This window comes from Rhopalosiphum maidis, chromosome 4, assembly GCF_003676215.2.
Source record: "Rhopalosiphum maidis isolate BTI-1 chromosome 4, ASM367621v3, whole genome shotgun sequence".
Classification (NCBI taxonomy): Eukaryota; Metazoa; Arthropoda; class Insecta; order Hemiptera; family Aphididae; genus Rhopalosiphum; species Rhopalosiphum maidis.
Genome location: NC_040880.1, coordinates 17,730,575 through 17,753,325, shown reverse-complemented (window position 1 = coordinate 17,753,325; position 22,751 = coordinate 17,730,575). Strand labels below are relative to the sequence as shown.

Sequence of the window (22,751 nt, the reverse complement as noted above, 5' to 3'; positions counted from 1 at the left end):
TTCGTGACACAATATGACAATACGTGTTCACTATTCATATAAGAAGTATATAAAGTCGTTTAAGTTTGAATTTCTTTAATTAATTAAGAAGCTTGTTAGTTGTTTATCTATCCAGGTATTATATATAAAATTAATAAATTTGAACTAAAAGTTACTAGGAGATTAGTTATATTTATTATATGTTAACTGGTAATAATTGATATACCTACAATCACAATCTACATCGGATACATACGTAGGTTGTAAGTACACAAATTTTCTAAAGATGTATCCATTAAATTATTTAAATTATTCTTGCTCCGCTTGATAATTAGTAACTTTACTTAAATTATTTGCTTTAATCTAACTAAATAACTAATAATTATGGAGACATATTTTTTCAAAATATACCTACCCGAACAATTTAAAATAATAATACCTACTCAATTGATTACAATATAAATATTTTATTAAAATAAAAAACGTTCATATTTATGATAGATATATTTAATAATTAAAAGTTAATTTTAAATAATAATTTTAAACTTGTATTTTGAAGAGTTAGTATGTTTTTTTTTAATATTAATACATCTATAGTATTTACTAGTTACAAATATTATAACATAACCGTAATTCATTACTTATGGTAATTTTTTCATACAGATTATACATTTATAAGAATTTGTTTTAAAATAATAAATAAAAAAACCGTAATATAAACATTATAAACCCTTCGACTTCCCCCGAACGTATAAAATAGCCTTCTGTACAGAAGATATATCATATCTACAACTTTACTGTGACGTAAATGCAACCAATAATAATTCATTTTTGCTCTTATCTAGATCATAATGAAAAATGTTTAGTTTTTAATTTTATAATGATTACAATTAAAACATCGCAGTTGTTGACGATGTTGAGTTTTGATTGTGATTTTAAATTACTTCTCCGCTGGAAAATAGAAGTGATGTGGCATATACATGTACCCCCCCCTTCAATTACATTATTATAACGATTCAACGTCAAAATACAAAAATAATATAATTTTATGAAATAATCTAACAAATAGTAAATAAAACAAATGTAATAATTACATGTCATAAACATATTACTACTGATAATGACTAATAAAATATTTATAATATCTTCTACGTTTGTAAGCAATCTTTTTTACGTCCATAAACGTCGCGTCACCGCAGCCAGCGGTTACGTGGGCAATGGGCATGATGATTGATGATATTGCGACAAAATTGCGTACGCCGCAGCCGTTTATCGGTCGCCTACACAACATACAGCTTATCACTCGTCGTAACAGAAACTTAATGGTCACCAGACGAACTGACGAAACGCCACCACTACCACAGAACTATTACGTCTTCGCGGTCGGTGATTATAAACGAAACTGCTGCTCCGGGTGTATAGGTACCGCGGTGTTGGTAAACGCGTAACGACACATCAGACCGGTAACGCATGAGTGTTACCAATCCACGCGCGGGCCCACTGCCAGCAGTAGTCGTCGCATTCGCGGGTGGGCCCGTCGGCCACTCGTCGTGGGTTACCGTGACCACGCCGGGGCCGGGGCGCGAAAACGACGACGACGACCGGCCGATTTCATGGCAGAAACGGCCGTCGGTCACGTGACACTGGCGGACCAATGACGGGCGCAGGACAGGAACAATCGTGCTCCATACGTGGCACGCATGTAGAAACCACAGGAGCGGCGAGAGAGAGAAAAAGTAAATAAATGAAATACAAAAAAAAAAGTAAAATAATAGAGAGAAATACCGAGTCGTCAAGAGAGGAACCCGTACGCCGCCGCCATCTTATCCGATAATCGGTTAAATATATATATATAAAAATACAATTCATGTAATATATTATATTTAATACATAGGATATATATAAAAGTGTGTATGTAGATACACATACGGTTATATAGATAATTATACTCGTTACTCGTGTCGTGATAATATTATATTGTTTTTTGATTCTGTCCGGCCGCCACAGTCCGTGTCGTCTTGCGTTTTTATCAAACTTTTTTTTACGTTGACGCGCCCCGTTCCGCATACTCGCTCATCTCAGCCTGCTTTTCGCCGTCATACATTACAGTTCAGCCGCTTTGACCAACATCCGACATCGAGTAAGTACTACGTCGACACCGACAACAACCACTGCCCGTGTATTGAAAACGAGATGCCACTTTTGCGTATTTTGGGGCCCGTGGTCGGTTTTTTTGTCCCGGCCGGCTGCTGTGTGCGCGTTTAACCATGGCCGGCTGTTGCCTACGTGTACTGTTCCGCGTCCGCCCTGTCGCCCGAACTGTGAGTCGTTCTGCGGTGTTTTTTGAGTTTTGACGGATATGACGTGTCGCCTACACAACACTTTTTCTCCTGTGGTCTCATCGACCCCTGTTTTCAGGAATTCGTCAGGGACGTTCCTGTCTATCGTCACTGGAAAAGTTATCGTTTTGACATATTTGTATAGACTCAAAACCTTAATCATAATTCTTGAAGTCTTGTAAAATTGAAGAACATCAAAGACCTGTCTGTAATGTGCACGTAGTTGACCCCAAAAATTACCTCAATAACGATTAGAATGTGTTGCAAGATTGTATTAGTTCAACAAAGTGAAATTTCTGGCCAACGTCTTCAAAACGCAGTCTCCTGATTATATCATCATATTTTTATGATTATTTTCAATAAAAGAGAACTTATTATTATGATCTTCAATTTGTTAAAAAAATGGAATACCCATTAAATTCATTAAACATTATAGGAATCTTTTAAAGATAAGTTGTTTTCATACTCTATGTATCTACTTGGGTCCAACATATTGATTGTTCAAAGTAAACAAATTCACAGTTTACATTTTTTAAACTATTTCTAAGCATATATATTACAATATTCAATAAAAGGTCATATCCTGTATTTGGTTATTTTAGTAATGCACCTATTCTAAGTCTGTGACTAATTGAATGTGCTTCTATTCAATGATGTGATGATTTTTAAACGATTCTAGATAGAAAAGAACTGGAGAATAATTAAACAACTTAAGGTATGGTAGATACTAGATACTCATCAATTATCCTATTCAGCTAAAGTACTTATTTGTCATATTTCTTGTTTAAAAAAAATTTGTGATATTTCTATTGAACCATTTTGATATAGTTAGTAGCTAAAATGTATTCTTTGACAATATACTGTTAATATTAAAAAACCACCTATTCAATTTATAAGAATAATTGTTAAATAATTATATATATATTAAGAAAATGTGTGCAACAGGTACCTTTTATGATTCTTTGTATTAAATTTATAAATGTATTGTACTTTCATAAATTGTTTTATCATATTGATAATATATTTTATTTTGATTTATTTATTGATCAAAGTTTCTACCATATGGCATTTTATTTTATTTTTATATAATTATTAACATTTTATACTAATAGTTCATATCTGATTTATCTACTATGTAGTCATCTTAAAACATTTTGATATTATAATAAGTAAAATCCTTTTATATTTTAACTTTAATTATAAAATTTATGTTTGATAATAAGCATCATTTTTATTCATATTAAAATAATTGCAATTATTCATAATAGCTAACCAACATATAAAAATGTTAATTTTGTTAAACAATCATTATAAATATTGAGAATTTATTTATCTAAATAAAATATTTAAAATAAGAATTAATATACCTGCTATAATAAAATTCATGATTCTTTATAAATAGTTATTACAGACAGATAATTGTTATCAATTGATAACAATAATCTTCTATTTTTATGGATAGCATAAAAATTGTATATAATTATTTGTATTTATCTTCTTGTTTAGGAAATAATTATTAAAATATTAACTTTAATTGTTAATTAATTTGTTGAAATAATGTTAACATTATAATCAAAATTACATTGGTAAATTCAGTTGTAATTTAATGAGAGTGTTCTGTTAAATTAATTTCCCTTTGACCTTCTATATATGTTTTACATCTATTGTTATATTAAGAGCAATCCTCTAAAAATTCAAAATATACTACTGATCTTTTTATATAATACATGAACTAATATTATAGAGATAATTTTAATATGTCAATAAACTTTGTATGTTAATTTTAATAGTAATTATTTTTTCAGGATGGGAAATGTTTTTGCAAATCTTTTCAAAAATTTATTTGGCAAAAAGGAGATGAGAATACTTATGGTAGGATTAGATGCAGCTGGTAAAACCACAATTTTATACAAACTGAAATTAGGTGAAATTGTTACCACTATACCGACTATTGGTAAGATATTTTTCTTATACACTTCATTTGTTTCATTAATGAAATCTTATTTTACAACGATGGCTATTTTGTTTTAGGTTTCAATGTTGAAACTGTCGAGTACAAAAATATCAGTTTCACAGTGTGGGATGTTGGTGGACAGGATAAAATCCGACCACTTTGGAGGCATTATTTCCAAAACACACAGGCATGTTTTTTACTTTTTATGTATACTTAAGTATATTATATTTAATAAAATAAATATATTTGCATATTTATAAAAAATTAAAACTAGGTATGTACATAAATAATTTAATTATTGGATGTGATGTAGGGTTTGATTTTCGTAGTAGACAGTAATGATAAAGAACGTATATTTGAAGCTAAAGAAGAGTTAATGAGAATGCTTGGCGAAGACGAGCTTAGGGACGCCGTATTATTGATATTCGCTAATAAACAAGTATAAACATATACATATAAATATAATCATAATAATAACTATGTATTTTAATATAATGTTTTATTTTTAGGATTTGCCTAATGCCATGAATGCATCTGAAATTACTGATAAACTAAGCTTACACACGCTACGCAATCGTAACTGGTATATTCAAGCAACGTGCGCAACTAGTGGTGATGGCTTATATGAAGGTCTTGACTGGCTGTCAAATCAATTGAAGAATGCCAACCGTTAACCGACTCCAAACTACATTATTATTATTATAAATATTTAAATAATAAAAAAAACTTTATTTGTAATTCGTGAAAACAAACTTAAGCATAATATATTATATATATAGCAGATTAAAGAAATTTTTTTTACTCGCCATCAAAATTAATATTGTCAAATGTGTTCTTTTAGTTAAACCATTAGTTCTCTGTCTACAGTTGTAATTAATTTCTTAATAAGTTTTATCATCAAGTTCAATGATCAAAACTATTTTTATGAACCGTTTGACAAATATTAATTTTCAATAATAAATACTTATTTAAAATAATAAAAAAAAAAACACAAATACATAATTATTAATTACTATAATTGTATCTTTCCTCTAAACGAAACATTTTATAACTTATATTTTGTCTGAATTTTGTAATGCAGAAAAAATAATTGTTATGTTGATTTCCCACATTTTTATTATTTTAGCTTTATTTTGAAATTTTATTATTAGCTTAAAAACACATTTTTTTTTTTTAGTGTATACATTTTTTTATATAAAAGTTACATACCCAAACCGCTATATAAAAAATTAATATGTATAATTTTTTTTCTTTTTAAGTTATACAAAAGCTGAATTTTTTTGTAAATAAAATTTACTATTTATATTACTATTTAAAGTTTAAACAACACGTTTGAATTTGTTTTATAACTTCAGTTTGGTATGCCTTTGTCCAACTGGTTTAAATTATACATTACCGTTAAACTTAGTTATTGTTATAAAATTACATACAAGTTCGTAGTAAATTCAAAATTAAGATTAGAGGTTTGAACCGTTTTCATTAAATTTTAAACTAAAAATATCTGATATTAAGTCAACCGTTGATATATAATTTTGTTTAATATTAAAATAAGTATATAACGACATTCCATTTATGTTAACGTTCAAAAAGTGAAAGTCAAGTTTCACTGACATTTTTCTTGTCTGCTCTTAACAAATGTGCAGTGTTTGTTGTATTTGGTGTTTGTGTCTTAATTTGTTTCTCTCATTATATTAACCGGTGGAAAACTTATTGCTTAATCATCGGATTGAGACTGAAAACCAGAAGACCTACACACAGTTATTGCTGATATTATTATTATTAATATAAATTAATAATTTTTAATTTTTGCTGCTCTTAATCCTTGTCCATCGGTCATTATATTAACATTAATCTTGTCAAAGAAAATACTCGTAATATTATTGTATTTCTAATAAATTTTAAATACATGTAAATATATACTTTTTTTTATATAATGTATATTATATACTGGGTCGTTTCATTTTATGAACATTTTTTTTTTTATTAACATCAGATGATATTTTACAAATAGATGTACAAATGTGTTATAACTTTTCAAGTTATTATTTGTTACATAATGTTTATTCATCACACAGCTTCTATTGATCATTATAATTGTACAATGTCAATCAACTAATACAGTATTATTTTATTTAAATATTCAGTGAGATATACTGATTTATTAAATGCAACATTTAGGCTAAACTGCCTAAAAATATTAAGTGATTCATCATAAAACTATGTCAATTATGAAACAAGCACGTGTGAGCAATGATTGCATTATTCAAAAAAAAAAACATTTTGTAGACAATACACAAATTTAAAGATTTGTTCCAATTTTATTACCTTCAACACGCGCATTTTGGCATGGTTTTTTGGAGAATGAATTGGCAAATAATGTAGAAAGAGCATTGTCAAAATACAAATATTAATTAGCATTTGAAATAAAGAACACATTTGTGTTCTAACTGATAGACTTTGTAACAATATCTTCATTTTAAAATTCTACAGATGTCTAAAGCTCATTGATAATACACCCGTGATTAAATATATCACAGAATTCACATAGGAGTCTACATTATTTTTGAAGGTCAGCAGTTAATGAATATATATAGATAAAAGTTGAATATTAAAGTATAGTTAAAACAAGAACAGAATGTACTTAACTTAATTATGCTTAGTACCAGCATGTATGAATGTATCTATTTAAATGTATGTACCATTAGTAAAAAATCATTAAATTATATAAACAATCATTTACCATTCACCACTCAGATTCAACAAGTGATTTGTGTCATAATCAAATTTTTTATTCTATAAATTAAGGCTTGTGAACAAAAAATAAAAATATATAAAATACGACATTAAATATTTAATTTATTAATAGAAGACAGCGTATAATATTAATTTAATGAATAATTTTTTTTAGTTATTTTTCAAACAGTAAATAACTACATTCAAATTGTCGCATAAAAAAAAGGAAAAAGATACAGTATGGGAATATAATATAATTTGAAATTTATTTCCAGAGCTTTTTGATAGACATATTTTTTTCTGAGTCCTTTTGCATTACTTTAGCAACAGCCATTTCAAAATCATCTTGTGTCACGTGCACACGTCTTTCACGTAGTGCGTACATTCCAGCTTCCGTGCATACTCCCTGCAATATAAATGGTTTAATATTACAATTAAATAAAATCTTTTTTCTCAATTGTAGTATATGTTAAACAATAAATTGCATAAAGTAGATAACTTTCTCAAGGTTGTCTTGATGATTATGATGATAGTATAATGGGAATATAAGCTTTTAATATTAATAAATAATAATACTTATTTAAATTGTAAGTATTTTAAGTACTTCCATATTTACTCTCTGCTTTGATTTATTAAAAACCACTATCAATTTAATAGTTAAAATACCTTTTAAAAAACTATTCAGACTGAGATTAATGTTAATTAAAAATTAATGTACAAGCCATATAGAAACTAGTAACTATAATATACTTAATTACATTATATAGAACAGAATTCAGAAAACAAATTAATTAAGTTTGAAAAAACTATCAGTCCTGACAAATTAATATTTTTACACAGAAACTTATATTATTCTTATTATCAAGTTTGGACTACAATTATTGTTGGAACGATATTATCACAATACAATTGCAAAGTATTCTCAACTTTCACCAACTGTACCATACACCAAAACAACAGAAATCAATATAAACCCATCGTCTATTTAGAAATACATTTTTATCCTGTAAAACCATGTGGGTGGCAATAAAAATTGTAGGGAAAATGTTGGTGCAGTGTCAAAAGAATTGAAAAACACTGAATTATCAACATTATAAATTATTGTTGTTAGTATGTTTAAATACTTTAAATGTTCTAAAAAAATTGGGTATTGGTGTAAAAAAAAATAATAAATATTGTTATTGTAAATAAATCTAATATTATATTACAAAATAAATATCATTATAACATTAAGAGTCACATTACCTTAACTTCGGCTCCAGACGCTCCAGGCATGAGTTCAGCAATTTTTTTTAAATTAATACCTCTTGTCAAGTTCATTTTTCTAGAATGAATACGCAAAATATCCCAACGAGCTTCTTCATTTGGTGGAGGGAACTCAATTTTACGATCAATACGTCCAGGCCGTAACAGAGCCGTATCTAAAATATCAATACGATTGGTTGCCATTATGACCTGGAAATAAAATGTTTGTTAATTATAAATACCTATTAAAAATTTTTTAGTTTAAATAATCTCACCTTAATGTTCTTAGTTGCTTCAAAACCGTCGAGCTGATTGAGCAGCTCCAACATAGTTCTTTGTACTTCAGAATCACCACCACTGCCAGATTCAATACGTGATGAACCAATAGAATCAATTTCATCCATGAAAATTATACTAGGTGCATGCTCTCTATAATAACATTAAACGTGATTAGTATAATAAATATTATTATTATCTAATATAAGAAAATCAAAATCATACCTTGCCATAACGAAGAGTTCTCTGACCATTCTTGAACCCTCACCAATAAACTTTTGTACAAGTTCAGAACCAGATACTCTGATAAATGTACACTCTGTGTGATGAGCGACCGCTCTAGCCAATAAAGTTTTACCTGTTTAAAATGAAAGAGTATGATAAATGGGTATATCATATTCGTATGTGATAGGTATTGTAAATTGCGTTAATTTACCAGTTCCAGGAGGTCCATACAATAGTACACCTTTTGGTTGGGCAATACCAAGAGCATCGAATAATTCGGGATGCTTGACGGGTAATTCAATAACCTCTTTAATTTCTTTGATTTGAGTGTCTAATCCACCAACCATTTCATAAGTAGAATCTGGTACTTTTTCAACCATCATAAGAGAAACCAAAGGATCCACCTAATATATTCACATAAAAAAATAAATTAATGTATTTATACAACAAAATTAAATATTAAAAATTATATTTACAAACCTTATTAGGAAGAATTTTATGCAATGTATAACTTTCATTACGTAATGCTACTCGGCAATTTGGCGTAACGTCATTAATATCAATGTTTTTGTCAATGTCTACAACAAATTTTCCTTCTGGATGCACTTTAACAAGCACTTTTTTTTTGTCCATCGGCTTCACTACTTCACCGACATAAGAACCTTGTTCTTGAAGTAATTGCAGTTCTTCTCTCAACAACCTCACTGTGAATGAACAATTAAAATCACTAAATGTCTTATACGACATAATAAAAATATTATTCAACCACACTTAAATTTATTAAAATACATTTAAAAATATTTATATCAATGTTAATTACTTAACTATAATTAATCATTATTAATTAGGTACCTTTAGCATTAAGTTCATTTCTCTGAGCTTGTAAACGCCTGAGGTTCATACTTTTTTCTGCTACAACCAATAACAATTCTTCAATTTTAGTTGTGTAATATGATTTAAAACCATCTCCCCTAGAACTACTATTTTGATCCACCTCCATGAACTAAACACAATTAAAAAACAGTAATTATAATAAATTATTAGAACAATCAAAGTTATAATTAACACTATTTCATTTTATTTTATTATTTTGTCCACAATATCACCATAAAAGTTATTATGTCTGTATAAACTTATTATTAAATACATTTTTAATATCTCAATAAATATTTATATTTTTATAATACTAGGTACAATCAAATACATTTGCTGCTTCAACATTTAGAATTTATTCAAATTTGATCAGCTAAATAAGTTGTAGGAAACCCTTGCCCAAAAAGTATTTACTTGATTCAAACAAACAATAGGTATATGAGAATTAATTATGATTTTGACAATTGGCAGCTTAGTAGCAAAAACACAGGAATACACTATAAAATTGTTGTCTACCAGCATTAATTTACAACAAATTAATAAATAATATAATAAGTAAACACTGATAAAATATCGAAAAAAAAACTACGTAACTTAATAATTAAAACAAAGCCAAATTTAAATATTATTTAACAATCAGATATAAAGTAGCTATGTAATGATATGTACATGTACCTACTACCTTAATATAATTATTAAACTTAAATTTATTATTTCTTACTTCGGGAGGATTAGGCGTCATGGTTGAGATGAGGATACTACAGAAGTACAGAAAACAATTGATACTTTTTTTTAAATTTTTAACATCAATACCACAAAAGTAGGTACTGTGAATAATACAGTTCTGATTTCCTACAAAAACGTCAAAAACTTACTTGTAATGGTTTGATATCAATACTTGTTTTTATCATGCTCTATGTGATTTTTTATGGTATCATTTTTGTTCCATGGATTACTATTCGATCGTTTGCCGCTCGTTTTTAAATTCAATAATTGTTCGTCTATTATGGTATGGTTGTTAAACTGTTTTTCGTGGACGCCATTTAGCCATTTAGGACGACAATTAGTGCGTAACACTTTTGATCAAATTAAAAATCTAGTCATCCATGAACATGCACTGTGTATAATGCTTATTTTACATTATTATTTAATATTTATAAACGAAAAGATCTCACCTTATCTTTCAATTTAGTTGACTAGATATTATCTTAAATTTCTAAAGGTTCGTGATAATTTTACTTGTATATCCATTATTCGGAAATGATATAAAATGCATAGTTTGGTCGCTAATGGCGTAGTAAAGAGGAGGGTGTGTCTTAGATGTAGCAACCCCCCTCCGTCGATTACCATATTTATTTACTACATGTGTATAATAAAATAGTGAAAAAGAAATTATTTTACAATGAGGCCATATGTAAATGTAATTATGTAACATAACAACGTTTGTATTTTATAAAAACATAAGGGATTTTTTTTAATTTGTGCAAATATGTATTTTCGAAAGTATTCTAAATAAATCTACCATAGTACTATTATTATAAATTGTTAATAAAAAGACAAAATGAAGATAATATGTACCTAGCGGCTAGCATTACTGCATTAGTAATAGCAATTTCTAATGAAGTTTGAAATACAGTAGTTAAACTACGAACACAAATGAAAGAGGAATTTAATAAAATTTTATCTTGAAAAGTAATACAAATCTTTAGAATTTAATAATTTATTATTCCAAAATCCATACTTAGTTACAATGACTCTAAAATAAAATCGCTCTACTATTGTAACAACATCTGCAGAAATGAAGTATAGGATTTCAATACATATATTATATATATTATATACCTATTTTTAAATAATTTTTCTAGGCAGCTTGATGAGAAACTAAGAAACCATAAGTTTTTACTAAATAATTTCACTTGTTAAATAAATCCACGAAAATCTAATAAAATCAAATTTAAAAATCTTCTAAAAACATATTTATCAGAAATCAAAATACTGAAGTAGATGAAATAACAGCAATGAATAAATTCACATTTATGACAAGATAACATATTGGCATGGAATCAACAATTACAAAAAAAGCTTATGTTATAAAAATATATTCCTAATTATTTATACTTACTTTTAATTATATTGTCTATACTTTTCCGGTCACACTACTTCCAGTGAAAAGTCCTTTCAGTTATTTATCGTTTAAATCACTAGTTCCTAAACTGGGGGGGCTTGTACACATTGTTGGGGAGATGCAAGCAGTTATTATGAAACTTTAAAAAAAAAGTGTTTCAGCATTAACATTAATTATTAATTTCATTATGTATTTTTTTATTTACTATTATTAATATTTTTTACTAATTTATTACTATAATATTACACTTTAATTGTAGATTGTTACATTTTATTATTTACTATTATTTATATTTTATAATTATTATCATCAATAAAAAAGTAGTCATTCCGAATATTGTATAATTTACTTTTTAAAGTAAATTAAAGGTGATCGATTTTTTAATTTTTTTCAATTTATAGGAGGGGGCACGAGATTTTTAAAAATTTAAAAAGAGGAAGTAATATATAAAAGATTGGGAACAATAGAAACCATTGGTTTAAATCATATTTATGAAATGTGATTGGTGAAAATATCCTAAATACTTTGGCCATGATGAATATACGTACATCGTGATGTATTAGTTTCAACAAAAGATATGATACCGTGTATTACTATATAAGTAGGTATAGGTATAAGTCGTCGTATAAAATTAATGTAAAAATGAAATGTACAACCTTTTTATACATGTATACATATTTTATATTACATTATAATAAAATATTTGTATAAAACTTACAATTAATTCGATTAATTCGATTAATTCGATTAATTAATCGATCATAATTATAGTATTATCTTCAATGCGTTTTTATTCAGGCAATTTGAAAGTACTTTTGTACATCACGGTCACCGAATACAAGATTTTCAAAGTAGAAATTGCGTATCGGTTCAATATCGCTTGTTCATTAAGTTCCAGTGAAAAGTACTGATCTGTATCGAACTCTGACTTCATTACTTCAATACATGTCGGTATACCCGTAAAAAAACAAAGAAAATACGTTTAAAAAATGTATAACAATAAAAATATAACTAGTGTAAGTAAAAAGTATATCTTGGAATTTTGGAAGCATGCAAGGGAGACATTGAATTGATTCCCGAAAAATGTATGTTTGAATTGACTCCCAAAACCGTAAAAAAATATGACTTAACAATAAGGGAATAAGGGATTCTCAATTTCTCATAATATATTATACCATTTATATGCGCTAACTTGTACGACGTCATTCGCACTTTGCACTCAACTAATTTGACTCGTGAGAAACCGTTACACGGGAGTTACATTTCTATTTAATTTCTTTTATTCTATGTGCGAATCTTTCCATTCCAAATTTAACTCACAAGTTTATTCACCACATCTAATTATCTAAGTATAAAATATGTAGTATGTTCTACCTTTTAAATATACTATATAGTATTCAAACTATGACTAATTATTTTAAGAAGCTCCAATTTAAAACCACACCGAAAAGCCGAAAAGAAACAAAAGATAAAATCCAATTTTTAGAAGATAATATTAAATAATATGATACAGGTGTAATTAAATCTCATGGTTTCAATATATAAACATATTAGCCGATAAATGTGAGCTACCATAGCAAGAATAATTAAATATACCATTTTTATTTAAATTATTAATTTGTATTTCTGTATATAATATATATATACGATATACCTATAAACCTATATCTATATTCACTTATTTAATTTTTTAATAATACATACACTATACAGTCAAGCCAGGGAATGGGGATATATACATGATGATTAAATGAGTTGTAGCAGGTAGATATACAAAGAGAAAACAAATTAAGTAGAAATAATTTATACACATTTATATTTATATATTTAATAACGATGTGTTTAGCAATATGTCTGTATTTAAATTGTCATTGTCGTATTAATTATTTAGCTTTTATCGGGGCTTTTATTTTTTCTCCACTATTGTGAGATTTTCTTATTAATAAATAATTTTGTGTAGAAAAAATAATATTATGAATAATGATATAATAAATAATTTTCAATTTACCTAACTACTCAAAATATAGGGTACGCAATACCGCAAACCAAATTTTAAGTTGAAAACCATACAACTTATTCGGTTATCTGGAGTGTGATTGTCGACTGACGTCAAGTCGTTAACTACTCTAACTCTTAGATAAACAAAATATTTTCGAAAAAAAAGGTAGAACCAATTCAATTGTCCTACATGGGCTACATGTATGTGTATTCAAAAACACACAAATCTACGAAACAGACGCTGGCACACTGCTCTCAGTACTTTCCGTAGTGTTACTTTATTGTTTAGTTCAACTAATAGTTTAAGTCAAAATTTTTAAATTTATAAAATAAATAATATCGGTCAAGGACAAGGATGATGACAAGCGTCAAGCAATAATATTTGGATTTAAGAATAAATTATTCATCAAAATTCGTTAAACTTGTAGTTAACTATTACTAGATATCTCATAAATAAACTAATAAACATAAATAGTATTTTTATAAAATAAAATAAATTAATATTAGGTATAGCGTGTACAATTTATTTATAATAAATAGATACACTTAAAATTTTAATTGAGTTATATATATATATAGAGTTCGATCATCAAAATCTTAAAATGTTGAATACTTATATATGATTTATTAATTATTGGAAAAGGTTGGTGATCCGGCTTGCTTAGCATAATATACAGATTAGGTCCCCTTACTGATCTTACTATGTCGAACTCATCGAATGTTATTATTTTTTTTTATAATTAATATTTTTAATAATAATCTAACTAATCTGGTTATTTATGTTAGTTAAAATTGCATACAAATCGTCATGGAGTAAAATTAATCAATGATTTTACTCAGCTACAAAATATCTACGCCGTGCAAGTGTGCTACAAGCGTCCCACGATTCATGGACTAAAGAAAAAACAACGTACACTGTAAAGTGATAAAGTCAAATTTGATATATTTTTTTAACACGATTACAAGAAGAACAATACATTTATTTGTTGAATTGAATGAATCGAATCCTGTTTTTATAGGGTTTTCATCAATTTGTTTTAAAGGAAATCATGGACACGTACGAAAGTATATTGTTGGTAAAAAACGAAGTGTTCGTTTTCAAAATACCGCCGAGAACCACCAACAGAGGATATAGGTGAATATTATTTAATTCGGATTTGTTTAGTATTTGGCATTGTCAATAGTAGTTCTGAATGAATGATAGCAATTTGAATTTAAAACAAAACTATCAGTTTACGTATGTGTATTGTACTATGCAATTGTATGTATTTATGTTTAATTTATTTTCTAGGGCTGCCGATTGGAATCTTGCTGAACCAACTTGGACTGGTCGTTTGAGGATTGTCAGTGTGGGTGATGCATGCACTCTTAAACTTGAAGACCGTAACAATGGTGAACTATTTGCTAAATGTCCCATTGAACAATACCCAGGCGTGGCATTAGAGTCTGTTTCTGATTCTTCTAGATACTTTGTCGTACGCATCCAAGATGAAAATGGTATGTAGTTTATGACCTCATTTAAATATTTTATATAATAATTAATAACTTTGTAATATAAAAATCAGGTCGTGCCGCGTTTATTGGTCTTGGATTTGGTGATCGTTCTGATAGTTTTGATTTAAATGTTGCCTTACAAGATCATTTTAAAAGAATTAAAGTCTGTGAAGAAATTGCTAAGGAAAAGAATGAACCTAAACAAGAATTGGATCTGAAATTCAAAGAAGGCGAAACAATTAAAATTAATATGAAAATTACCGTAAGCTTAAATTTTTGTTGGTATGACAATTAATAATAATTCTATTTAACTTATCAATCTGTTTAGAAAAAAGATGGCAGTGAAGGAGTAACTAATAAGCAAACTAAACCTCGACCAACAATTTCGGGCAGTGGAGGACTGTTACCACCACCTCCAGGCTCTTCTAGTATAAAAACCATTCCGGCACCACCCTCACAAACGTCATCTCCATCACATCAATCTACAAATCCAAATAATTGGGGTGAATTTACTTCTGCAAATAATACTTCTCAATCAGGCGGAAATTCTAATCCTAATTGGGTACAATTTTAAAGCCAACATATTATGCCAGGTAACCAAATATTGGAGTTTATTATTATTATTATTATTATTATTATACTAAACATTTTTGTTATATTATAATTAATTTATTATTATTATTATTTTCGTTTTAAATATTCAAAAATATTGTTACAATGAGTTATTTTTATTAGATTCTTTGACAAAACATATTATTTAGCCTATTTAAATCCTATTATGTTTTACCAAAATAAAATATCAAGTTTACTGTAAAAATAGTGATTGTTTAATTATTAGTCTACATTTGTATAAATGACTATAAATGTTATTTTTCTTGAATTTGTAGAAATATTCAAAAATTTAAAATCATTTTTAATTATTCCATTTTTTAATAAAATTATTGTATTTTTATTATCATTAAATATTAAATGGTATGTGAAACATTAATTTGTTATTAAGTTAATTATTGATATTTGTTTAATATTAATGTATTCAGTATTATAATATATGGAAATTTTATAATAGTATTATTTATAACAAAAACAGTATTTACATTTTTAATAATCACAGTACTTACTTGTTCTCTTAAGAACTAAAATTAGAAATGATAATATCATATATCTCTTATCATGCGTTAAAAATAGTAACATGTAATCATTATTTATAAAAAAATATTTTATATCCTCTTATTATATTAATTTTATTCATAAAAAATAGTTTTATCAAATTATACTTTATGTCTTAAATTTTGTTACTTTCCATATTTAAGTATATCATTTTTACTTAATTTCTCAGGTTAATTTATAAAGAAAAAATTTAAAAAAATTATTATACAAAATGAAGTTAAGTTTATACTTTGTAATAGAAATAGTATTTAACAGTATTGACTACAATAGTTGCATACTTTCACTTCTTATTCATACAAGTTACAAAACTATTGTGCTGTACTAGTGTTGTTAATTGTATTAAATTGTTAAATAGCCTGTACAAATATTCTTGAATTTTCTGTGTATACAATAAAAAATTAAAAAAGACTAATAAATTAAGAATATTTATCATAAACGTATATAATACACGTTTTGAAGTAAAATACCCTTTTTAATTAAATAATTTTATTGTAAAAATAATTTTTTTATGAATCGTAAAGATTATACTATTATTTATTTATTTTAGTATAGTTTAATTCAAAGTGTTAAGTTTAGTTCAATTAAAATATTAGATTTGTTTGAGATGTACAAATAGGTAAAATTTGTTTACATATGAGTGATAATTGTACATTTTTGTCACTTGTGTTTTTATACACTCTTATTTAGATAAATTTTTCATCTTAATTCATAAGCTTATTATATGATTCTGATGTTCTTATGATACATCTATCTCATTATGTTTAGCGTTAATTTAATTACTCTAAATCTATAAATTGTTTAATTATACCAACTAAAGTATCTCATTATATACATAATATAATGTAATGGATAGTGAAAAACTATTATTTTTCTGTAATTTTATCATGAATTATTTAATATATAAGCTTATGTTTGAAAATATTAAATAGTATTGGGATAATAATTGTTATTAACATATATAATTTATTAACTATTATAAACCTATGATTAAAAACAAGCGCAGTAACCAAAATGTTGAATTGCGCACATACATTTCACTAATTACATTAATTACTTATGTTATATTTATTGGTGGATGTTAAAAAATATATATATTAGGCTTTTTGGGTCTAATTTTTTGTATTATTTAAAAAAAATTTGAACTATTTCATTTGTAAATGTTTTTTTTTCATTTTTAATACATAATATACTTATATATTATATTATTATTTAGAACTTGTCACTAGCTACTGTAGCTCTCTCTGACATAATAATAACAATATACTAATGTATAATTTACCTTCTATTAAATGATCAACTTTAATAAGAAACTATTAATATATAATATACCTATTTTTTCCTTTAAAATATTTTATTTGCTAAAATATTTGAACCTAAACAATTGTTTGCTATTATAAACGTTCATTTATTCGTTTTGGAATTTAATTTTCTTTAAAATATTCTTTTAACAACAATTAAAATATGGCTTATTTTAATCATCTACTCGTACTATCCTTGTATAACTTCGAAGGGCGCACTAAGATAAACGAGCAATAAATACATTAATTATGTAAATTTTCGCAATTGGAGAGCTACAATTCCGATAAATAGTGTTTTGCACAGTGAATTTTTATTGTAACGTTGGGTTTGACGTTTAGACCAATATGATGTTGTATAGGTTAAGTATTTAATATATAATACCCGTTTGAAATGGTTGTAATATGAATAATAAAACAACTATTGAAATAATAACGATTCGATCTATTGTCTTGTTATTTGATAAATAAAAAAAATAATCATAATTTTCGTCACGATACATTATAATTTATAGTATACAATACACAATATATATATTTACATGTCTTACGAACTAAAGTCTTGGAGAACAGGTACAAACGGCATACAATTATTATCAATAATATTATTACATTACGATGTATACGTATGTCGAACGGGGGCGCGAGAACAAGAGCGATGCGTAAACCACAGTTAACTACCAAGGCCTCCACATGAACTTTACTGGTATGGCGTCTCGGCGAAACTCCGTCGCGCTACGGTCCTCCGTCGTCGCGGTACTGTCGTCTTCGTCGGACGAGCAGTAAGACGACGACGAGCAAATGTTATTATTTTTTATGACTGCGACATTGGTACTCGGCGGTTCGTCTGGGGAAGAAGACGACGACGACGACAGACGATTCGCCGGCGGGTCTAGCCTCTTCGCACACGATTCCAGGTGCAAGATCATCCTTTGACCGGAACTTTGCCGCAGCTCGTCCGTCCACTGTTCGGCCAACAGCTCTTGGACTTGTCCTATGCACCGCCTGTATCCGGCCGCGTATATTTCTGGTCCTGGTGATGAAGGCGGTGGCGCCGAAGCCGTTGACTTCCGCTTCAGGTATCTGACCGTCATCTCCAGGATATCAGCTTTTTCCAGTTTGTTTACTCGGGAGAGGTCTTGACCGGCCTGTAACCAATCAATAGCGATATTAATAGACGTTGAATAGACGTCTTTCTCAAAAGTGACTAGTTTTATAATTTATTTGAGTTCGTTTTATTTCATCATTCAATAATAATATTTACAAAAAACTCACATTAATATTTTTTTATTTGATTAAAATCTTATTAGCCGAATTAGTTAAATTTAATCGTTAGACCTATTATATCAAAACTGTTTCATTCAAATAGCATGTACAAATGAATGCATCTATGTTTATAAACCTCTTAAAATGTATATATATTTTACACGTCCACGATCAATTAAACTAATTATTACAAATCATATACATATTCTATTTAACATATTTAAAGTGATTTTATCTTTTATTTAAACATTTATTGCCTTAATAGTCGTCATTGTCGGTTATTAGTTTGTCACTACAGACCAAAAATAAGCACAATCTAGCTATTCTAGCAGATAGGTGTGGTAACTGTATACAAGTAGCTGTTATTGGCCAAACATGTAACCTTATTATTGATCATTATTAAATTGTTATTAAACATTATTTAAAAAATAAAAATATCACTCTAGGTGCTAAGGTACAATTGGAGGTTTTTAAAAATTATAAAATAAAAACTGTAATTAAAAAATGCATTTTCATAAATGCACAACACGTACAAAATGAACACATCCATAATATTAAAGAGACTTAGGTCAATTCTAAGCATTCTTTTATATCCCTCCCCTCTAAAAAAAATCTACATAATATGCCTAGTTTTATGGATTATCCTTCGTAAGGGTGTGAGATCAAACACGATTCGATGTGCTTACTAAAAAAATAATCAACAATTTTATAAATACTTAATCTTGCTGGAGGTTGTATTGGGGATGTTTTACGAGTGTAAACTACCTATACATAGAATCGGGCTTTTTATTATATTTTTTTTTTACGAGACATAGTAATTTAAATAAATGTAGTAATGTATATAAATTAAATTCTTGCATTATAAACCAATGTATACCTACATCACAACGCATAAAATATGTATTATGGTACATGTACATAAGACGTATGTATGTGATACACTAGTATGTTTGGTAGGATTATAGGTAGCGCTCACTTGTATAATCCGACTATTTCCGTTTCCCGCTTTTATATCCACGCGTATAACGTGTAAGAATATAAATAATTTTACGTTTGAAAATGTGGATTTTTAATGATATTTCATTGTGGATTTAGAAGAATAATAATAGGTGTCGGTCATGACAACTATAATATTTAATTTTAACTGTTTATAAACATAATATTTATTTTATTTATAGCTCTTATGTATTAACGGTACGTAGATATACGAAGGTATCTATTATATGATAGTATTACATGTATGTATATATATTTATTTAAGTACTTACAAATTTCTCGGCGTCCACTACGATTCGTTTCAGTTCGTCCAGGCTCTGATTTATTCTTGCTCGTCGCTTTTTCTCCATCAACGGCTTTCGGATCTATATATAGGAACGAAGCGTGAATAAAAAAAGTTGATGTTGAGTGTAATAATATGGCCTATGGTGGTGTATATAGCGTGGCGCGGCTAATTTTAAACCGTAAGTCATCACCACACTACATGTCCGATGGCTTGATACGAAAATAATAATAAAAAATAACATTTTTCCATACCTTTCGAGGCTCAATGTGTTTTCCAGTTTTCTTATTGTTGGATGGCAGAGAGGTCGAAGAGATCTCATCCATATTATCGTCGTCGTCGGTACCGGAAATCGTAGTATAACACATTTCGTCTGAACCGGACTAAAGCGGTCTAAAATGTAAAAAAAAAAATTAAATTAAATTAAATAAAACTTTAATACAAAAATTATATTATGTTAAAGTGACATGATGTGTGCATAGTAGGTAAGTACTACAGAGCACTTCGAGTACATCTATCATCATAGGCATGGTGTGTTTTTTAAAAAAAATACTCACCCAAAAATATTGAAAAAAATCAAAAACACTTCTATGCGTGGGAGTAGACGACTGTCGGTAGAGTATATAATATATCCTGCTTCCCGAGTATAATAATAAAACAAATTTGAAAAAACTTTAATATATTCGTATATGTCGTGTGATGTTAACGAATAAGACGCGGAAGACGTCCTCAAAAACGATTGTAATTTATTGTATATTATACGAATTGGTATCAAGTAATATTAAGTAATAGTGGTGCGGACTGAGATCGACGAGGGTGTATTTTGCACTGAACGTACATGTGCTGCAGCAGTGGCGACCGACCCTTAAGAACGACTGTGCACTACAGACGACCGTGACATCGAATAAAACGGACGTCTTATATTATTATTATTATTGTGCGTTTAGGTACGTTATATATATATATACACGCGTTTGCGTGTTTTTTCCCTCTTCTTACTATGCTGTAAGACGTTCGACCGGTGGTGGTGGTAAAGAGAACATCGTCGTGGGTTTGGGCGTGAGTACATATCATACATATAGGTACACGGTCGGCGCCGCCACTGGGGGTTGTGGTATATTAGTGTACTCGTATGTGTCGGTGGGAGAGGAGAAAGAGAGAGATTCACTAAGACCGTACAGATACCGCAGCTACTATATATATATATATATATATATATATGGCGTATAGTGTTATATATTTTATTAGTTTATTAACTATACCACATTATATATTATTATGTTTATTGTTATTCGGCGTACGAGTACCGCGCGTGGTACACGTGTGTAATAAAATGTTACACCATTCCTCATTTTTATTTTTTACCCAACTAATTTTGCAATGATCCCATTATTTATTTGTCTTACAACTTGACTGCAGTTTTTAACGGCTGCAATGGTGATCTTTCGATGTAATATTTTTATTGATTCAAATGTTCGTAAATAATAGACGTCTCGCAAAAACAATAGATAGGTTTGTTATAATATGTAGGTACACGAAGTACCGTACCTTGCACTTTTTTATGGGAGGGAAATCAAAAAGTGTTATAATTTTTATTTAAATATTTAAATAAAAACCTATCGTTAATGAAAAAATGTCATTGTAGATATTTCAAGTATAACTTTTAAGTATAATATTAATACCTGCTATTGTTCTTATCATTAACCTATAGTGTTTATTATTTATAATATCATCATTAGATATTATAAATTAATTTCATAATTATATCTCCTATTATTTGAACTTTAGTTTTCGCAATGAAATTAGTTTTCGGAGTCAATCATTTTGTCACTTTTATATATTTTATTATTTAGGTATATTTTGTTGATAATTGTGAAAAAAGAAAATAACTATGAATATAATGATTGCTCTTATTAATTTATAAATCGTTATGAAAACTAACTCCACAGATTTGTTCTTGGTAGTTGGTTATATAAGTATATGGACATATGGTATATCGTTTTATAATACAGGACACAAGTCAATTTAAAATTTTGAATTTAAAGTAACATAATATCTTTGTCATTCTACGAATACCTATTTAGACATGTAAATAAATTATTATTTTAAGATACGCGTTTCGAAAAAAAACTCCAGGGATTGTATTTTTCAGGGAGCAAAAAAAAAAAAAGGTATAACCCATACAGGAAATTACGTACAATAAGTATGTGTTATGAAAAAAAAATGGTAATAAATATAATATTAGATATTGTATTATATTATTACAATTATTCCTTTTCTTCGGCCGTCGGAGTCGTGGACCTACCTACTATTGTGGCAATCGTATAGTTTTTCAATTCCAGGCACATCATTAACAAAATATAACAACTAACAAGTATCTGTGTATATATACCCTCTTGCACGCGCAGACTCATTAAAATATATTACACGGTACGAGCGTTTACGTAGATAGGTAACCTACCTGCAATTGACTCTGCACACCATTAACTCCGAATCGAATTTA

At 27.9% G+C, this 22,751-nt stretch overlaps 4 protein-coding genes across 4 annotated transcripts; 2 read left to right on the top strand and 2 right to left on the bottom strand.

Moving 5' to 3' along the window:
* The first annotated feature begins 1,759 nt into the window (after nt 1-1,759).
* LOC113553831 (ADP-ribosylation factor 1) lies at nt 1,760-5,261 on the top strand. Its single transcript, XM_026957376.1, has 5 exons — nt 1,760-2,119; nt 4,124-4,272; nt 4,350-4,459; nt 4,586-4,711; nt 4,782-5,261. The coding sequence occupies exons 2-5, from the start codon at nt 4,125-4,127 to the stop codon at nt 4,944-4,946; spliced, it is 549 nt and encodes a 182-aa protein (XP_026813177.1). The 5' UTR covers nt 1,760-2,119; nt 4,124; the 3' UTR covers nt 4,947-5,261.
* A 1,840-nt stretch (nt 5,262-7,101) lies between these two features.
* LOC113555492 (26S proteasome regulatory subunit 8) lies at nt 7,102-10,496 on the bottom strand. Its single transcript, XM_026959830.1, has 8 exons — nt 10,346-10,496; nt 9,604-9,754; nt 9,232-9,455; nt 8,963-9,155; nt 8,752-8,884; nt 8,526-8,679; nt 8,251-8,460; nt 7,102-7,411 (listed from the first exon to the last, which is right to left on the bottom strand). Exons 1-8 carry the CDS (start codon nt 10,364-10,366, stop codon nt 7,271-7,273), a joined length of 1,227 nt encoding a protein of 408 aa, XP_026815631.1. The 5' UTR covers nt 10,367-10,496; the 3' UTR covers nt 7,102-7,270.
* Nucleotides 10,497-14,790: 4,294 nt separating this feature from the next.
* Nucleotides 14,791-15,978, top strand: LOC113548894 (NECAP-like protein CG9132). The gene is made up of 4 exons (XM_026949994.1): nt 14,791-14,882; nt 15,039-15,244; nt 15,313-15,503; nt 15,570-15,978. The coding sequence occupies exons 1-4, from the start codon at nt 14,797-14,799 to the stop codon at nt 15,813-15,815; spliced, it is 729 nt and encodes a 242-aa protein (XP_026805795.1). The 5' UTR covers nt 14,791-14,796; the 3' UTR covers nt 15,816-15,978.
* Nucleotides 15,979-18,170: 2,192 nt separating this feature from the next.
* On the bottom strand, nt 18,171-21,133 carry LOC113547817 (transcription factor HES-2-like). The gene is made up of 4 exons (XM_026948334.1): nt 20,806-21,133; nt 20,503-20,641; nt 20,238-20,330; nt 18,171-18,851 (listed from the first exon to the last, which is right to left on the bottom strand). The coding sequence occupies exons 2-4, from the start codon at nt 20,614-20,616 to the stop codon at nt 18,381-18,383; spliced, it is 678 nt and encodes a 225-aa protein (XP_026804135.1). The 5' UTR covers nt 20,617-20,641; nt 20,806-21,133; the 3' UTR covers nt 18,171-18,380.
* Between the last annotated feature and the right edge of the window lie 1,618 nt (nt 21,134-22,751).